At 42.0% G+C, this 4,983-nt stretch overlaps 1 protein-coding gene across 1 annotated transcript; it reads right to left on the reverse strand.

Annotated features, from left to right (window-relative positions):
• Positions 1–360: 360 nt before the first annotated feature.
• Positions 361–3,583, reverse strand: LOC118021962 (importin subunit alpha-8-like). Its single transcript, XM_035022449.1, is given in 3 exon segments — positions 361–1,050; positions 1,270–1,875; positions 3,422–3,583. Coding segments are annotated over 3 exon segments (1,458 nt in total).
• Between the last annotated feature and the right edge of the window lie 1,400 nt (positions 3,584–4,983).

Raw genomic sequence — 4,983 nt, forward strand, 5'->3', positions numbered from 1 at the left:
TGCTTCTAACTAATATTTGTTGAATGTTCATCATATGAGACAACAATCATTGCCATCACTGAATGGGGAGTAAAAGCAAAACTGTTTTTATGTAGATGGGAAGTTTACGAGTCTGTTTTTGTAGTTGTTATTCTCTTAAATCAAACTGAGGACTTACCCCTTAAATCAAACTAAAGACTTCAGAAGTGCTTCTAATACAACTAACATTCTTTCATTGGAATATAGAAAGATAGAGTTGATTGTGATTTTTTTTTTTGATAGATGGAGGTGAAGGTGTCGAAAATTTTATTAACATTTAGTTTAAAAAGCTTTACACCTGTGCCATGCCAAGACATAGAAGGTTCTTAAAGAAGTTACCCATTAGGGTTTGATCCTTGGTTTAGGAGTTGTGGGGCCTTGGTATTGCTTTGTTAAGCAGTTTAAGAATTCATGATCTTGGTCCAGGGCTGGTAATACTGTGCCACTTTCTTCTCCCTCAGAAAAATGGTTCTTGATAATGTTCAAAGCAGTCAGGGCAACCTGAGGGTTCTCATGAAGTTGCAAAGCCTCAATTTTATCAATGCCACCCATTTCCTCTATTAGAAGACACAGGTTTTCCTTCTCTGAAAGCTTCTCTGCTGCCTGGAGGATAAAAGAGATAACATCAAGGATGATGATAACAATTTTGGTGTCTTGGATGGTAAGCAGATTCACCAGTGGCTCCAGGACGCCAGAGTGGACAAGCTGGATCAACTGGTCTATGGTGCCTCCAGTTGTGAAGTTAGCGACGGTCCAAACGGCCCCTTTCTGGACTTTAAATTCTCCGTTTTTCAGCAGAGCCACCAAAGGAGGCAGCATGCCGCAAGCTATCAGCCGCTGGATGTGCTGGCGAGGCCCTGCAGCCACGTTGCTCAAGGCCCAAGCTGCTTCCTTCTGGATGGAGGACTTGGGGTGCATCAGGAGCTGGGGCAACACGTTCAGCATGCCCGCGTCGATGGCCACCTGGGTCTGGTGATCCGTTCCCATGATGATGTTCCCCATGGCGCAGAGGGAGGGGGTCAAGACATTGAGCTCCGAGGGCGCCTGGGTGGCTCAGTTGGTTGAGCGACTGCCTTCGGCTCAGGTCATGATCCTGGAGTCCCCGGATCGAGTCCCATGTCGGGCTCCCTGCTCGGCAGGGAGTCTGCTTCTCCCTCTGACCCTCCCCCCTCTCATGTGCTCTCTCTCATTCTCTCTCTCACAAATAAATAAATAAAATCTTAAAAAAAAAAAAAAAAAAAAAAAAAAGACATTGAGCTCCGAGCTGCTCATGAGCTGGACCAGCCTGGGCAGGACCCCTGTGTCGACCACTAGGCCGATGCGCTCGTTGGAGCCATCAGTGAGGTAGGACAGGGCCCAGCAGGTGTCCGAGAGAACCTCGCTGTCTTGGTGCTGCAGGAGGTGGGATAGGATGGGCAACATCTGCTTCACGGCTTTCACGGAAGGGTAAGGGTTCTTGTTTCGGCACAAGTTGGACAAGGTCCACGTGATGTTCCGCAGAAACGTGATTGGTATGGTTGATGAAACGAGGGCCAGCAGATGTGGAATGGCATTGCTCGAGATAACGAGGTCTCTGAATTCTGCTATATTACCAAGAGCCCACACTGCCTATTCACACACAGTCATGTGGGAGGAAGACAGGAGCTCAACCAAAGGTGGGATGGCCCCACCTTCCACAACGGCTTGAGTCTGCTCTGAAGTCCCGGAAGCAATGTTGGTCAGAGCCCAGGCTGCCTCGAAGTGCAAGCAGGGGTGAGGTGACAACTTCAGGAACTCCACCAGCCTGGGAATGAGCCCTGCTTCAACAATCAGTTTTAGAGGAGGGTTCCTTTCCTGGGACAGCATTTTCCTGGCTACCTAATAGTAGTCCCTGTTTTTTTTTTTTTTTTAAAGATTTTATTTATTTATTTATTTATTTGAGAGAGAGAATGAGAGACAGCACAAGAGGGAAGAAGGTCAGAGGGAGAAGCAGACCCCCAGCTGAGCCAGGAGCCCGATGCGGGACTCGATCCCGGGACTCCAGGATCATGACCTGAGTCGAAGGCAGTCGCTTAACCAACTGAGCCACCCAGGTGCCCAGTCCCTGTTTTTTTTTAAGAGCAAATTGAAACCTAGTGAAGGGGCTAAGTAACCTGTTTAAAGTTACATGACTAATGGGCTCTCTTTCCCTTAATGACTATGGTGTGAGCTAGTTAGATGCTCTCTAGGTAGAGTGGAAAGTTGCTTGAAAAAAGGTCCCATCAATATTGCAAACTGGAGACATTGTTTCCATTTTATGTTTGGTGTTCCCTTAATTAGATATTTTAGGATTCCAAAAACACTGGATGACTACGAACTTTATATTGGTTTTAAGAAATCTCTATAGTAGTGTGTCTAAATGTGCTTGAAAATTTATGTACTTTTTATGTTCTTTTAGGTTTTTATTTTGAAGTTTCAGACTGTGGGTTTTCTCCCCCCAGAAAGACAAAACAAATTCAAACGGTTATCTGGGAATTCTCAATAATTTAAGCTGGAACTACTGGGAAATAGTATTTATATATTAATCAAATTGATAAATAGGTTCAAGAATAAAGGATCATCCCCCCCCCAACAAGAGTAGATAAAGGGTCTTCTGAATGGAGAACAAAGCAGATTTTCACATAGATCAGAAGTGTCATGCTGTAATCATTTACTTTTTTAAAAATTGAGGATATTATAGATATAGCAAAGTATAATACTAATCTGAAGTGTTCATCTGCATGAATCTTTGTACATACATAGTGTGTGTCTCTCCATGTAACCACTACCGAGATCAGTACCTCCTGCTTCTGCCAAGATGCCCGTTCCCAGTCTATACTTTATCCCTACTAAGGAAACTACCATCTAACTGCCAGCATCGTTGGAGCATTACACTTCTTCTCTAAAAGAAATTGAAGTTTTAAAGTAGGAAATTACCATAATTTATTTGCCATTCATTATTTTAACAAATATTTAATGACTATAATGAGCTTTACACAGGCACTGGACATCACTGGTGAAAATGACAGAAACTGTTTCTCATTGTAAATAATGCTGTGATCATTCTTACTGTATATTTTTTTAAGATTTTGTTTTTTTAAGTAATCTCTACATCCAATGTGGGACGCACACTCACAACCCTGAGATCGAGAGCCACATACTCCACCAACTGAGCCAGCCAGGCACCCTCATTCTTACTGTATTTTGAAAGTCTTTTTTTCTTTTACATTTCATTCTAAACGTGTATCTTTATGAAAGATATTGCATGTATCAGTTTATCTTTTATAGCTTAAATATGGTTTGAACTTTAAAAAAAATTTTTTTTTTGAAGTGTAATGAATAGAAAGAACAATGAGAACAGCAGGCTGCAACTTTCTCAGTTGACCTACTGGGAGCTCTGGCTCACCTTTATCAACTTAGGGCAGCACATCCTGGTGAAGGCAAAGTGTTCAGATGGAACAAAATGCACCAATCTGTGAATTATGCCCTGAGTCACTGTGCTATAGAAGGAGAGGGACCAAGGCTGGTAGTAGGAAGATGAGGATGGAATGTCCCAGGGAAAACGCATGGGCAACAGCTGTCTGTGGGTGGAAATGATCTCCACAGCTCATTTCATTTTTGAAATGTATTAGTTGTACTCTAAGGGCAAAATGGGCAGGTGAATTTCTTTTTTTTTTTTTTTTTAAGATTTTATTTATTTATTTGACAGAGAGAGACACAGCGAGAGAGGGAACACAAGCAGAGGGAGCGGGAGAGGAAGAAGCAGGCTTCCCGCCAAGCAGGGACCCCGATGAGGGGCTCGATCCCAGGATCCTGGATCATGACCTGAGCCGAAGGCAGATGCTTAACGACTGAGCCACCCAGGCGCCCCGGTGAATTTCTTTTTTTGAATTGAAGTATAATTAACACTCAGTGTTGTATTTCAGGTGTACAATATAATGATTCAACAATTCTGTACTTCACTCAGTGCTCATCTGAATGAGTGTACTCCTAATCCCCTTTATCTACTTTAACCATCCCTCCCACCCACTTCCCCTCTGGCAACCACCAGTTTGTCCTCTGTATTTGAGTCTGTTTTTTCCCTTTTTTCCCCTTGTTTGTTTGTTTCGTTTCTTAAATTCCACATATGAGTGAAATTATATGGTATTTGTCTTTCTCTGACTGACTTATTTCACTTAGCATTATGCCCTCTAGTTCATCCATGTTACTGCAGATGACGAGGTCTCACTTTTTTTATGGTTAATATTCCATTGTACATATATATCACATCTTCTTTATCCATTCATCTGTGGATGGTCACTCGGGTTGTTTTCATATCTTGACTGTTGTAAATAATGCCACAAAAAGCATACAGGTGCATGTATCTTTTCAAATTAGTGTGTTTATTTTTTTGGGTGAATACCTAGCAGTGGAATTACTTGTGCATTGTTGGTGGGGAGTGAAAGTAGGTGAGTCATGGACTGTTGTTTCAGAAGTCTCCCTACAGTTCCCATATATAAATGATGCCTAAAAGCTTGCTGAGTATATTTCCTAGAAAGAAAGACACTACGAAGGCTTCTATTAATTACAGGTACTGTTCAGGCCAGTGCTCTTGGATATTTCAGCCCTGTCATAGGGAGTCAACTTACGACTTCTGTAATTTAGAACTAAGAGACAGTTGTTTTTGGAAAGGGGAAACAAACTTTTCAGTTTTATAAAAACAATCTTAAAAGAGACGTCCACTTTCATTCTTTCTAATAAACAATTGGCACAAGTGAAAGCAAACCAATCTATCTCCATAGGAAATGGCTTGTAGAAAGTGGGTTTGATCTATATAGATTTATGGGATCTCTAAATGCAATCAACAGACAGCCATTTACTGTTTACCAAAAGGCTTGGGAAGGAAATAGTGGATAAGTTCACAGACTAATGTCCCAAATAGCTGTTGAGTTTGCTGTCTCTTTTTTTCTTCCTGGAGGGAATGGGAGA

This window comes from Mirounga leonina, unplaced genomic scaffold, assembly GCF_011800145.1.
Source record: "Mirounga leonina isolate KUSES-001 unplaced genomic scaffold, KU_Mleo_1.0 Mir_175, whole genome shotgun sequence".
Lineage (NCBI taxonomy): Eukaryota > Metazoa > Chordata > Mammalia > Carnivora > Phocidae > Mirounga > Mirounga leonina.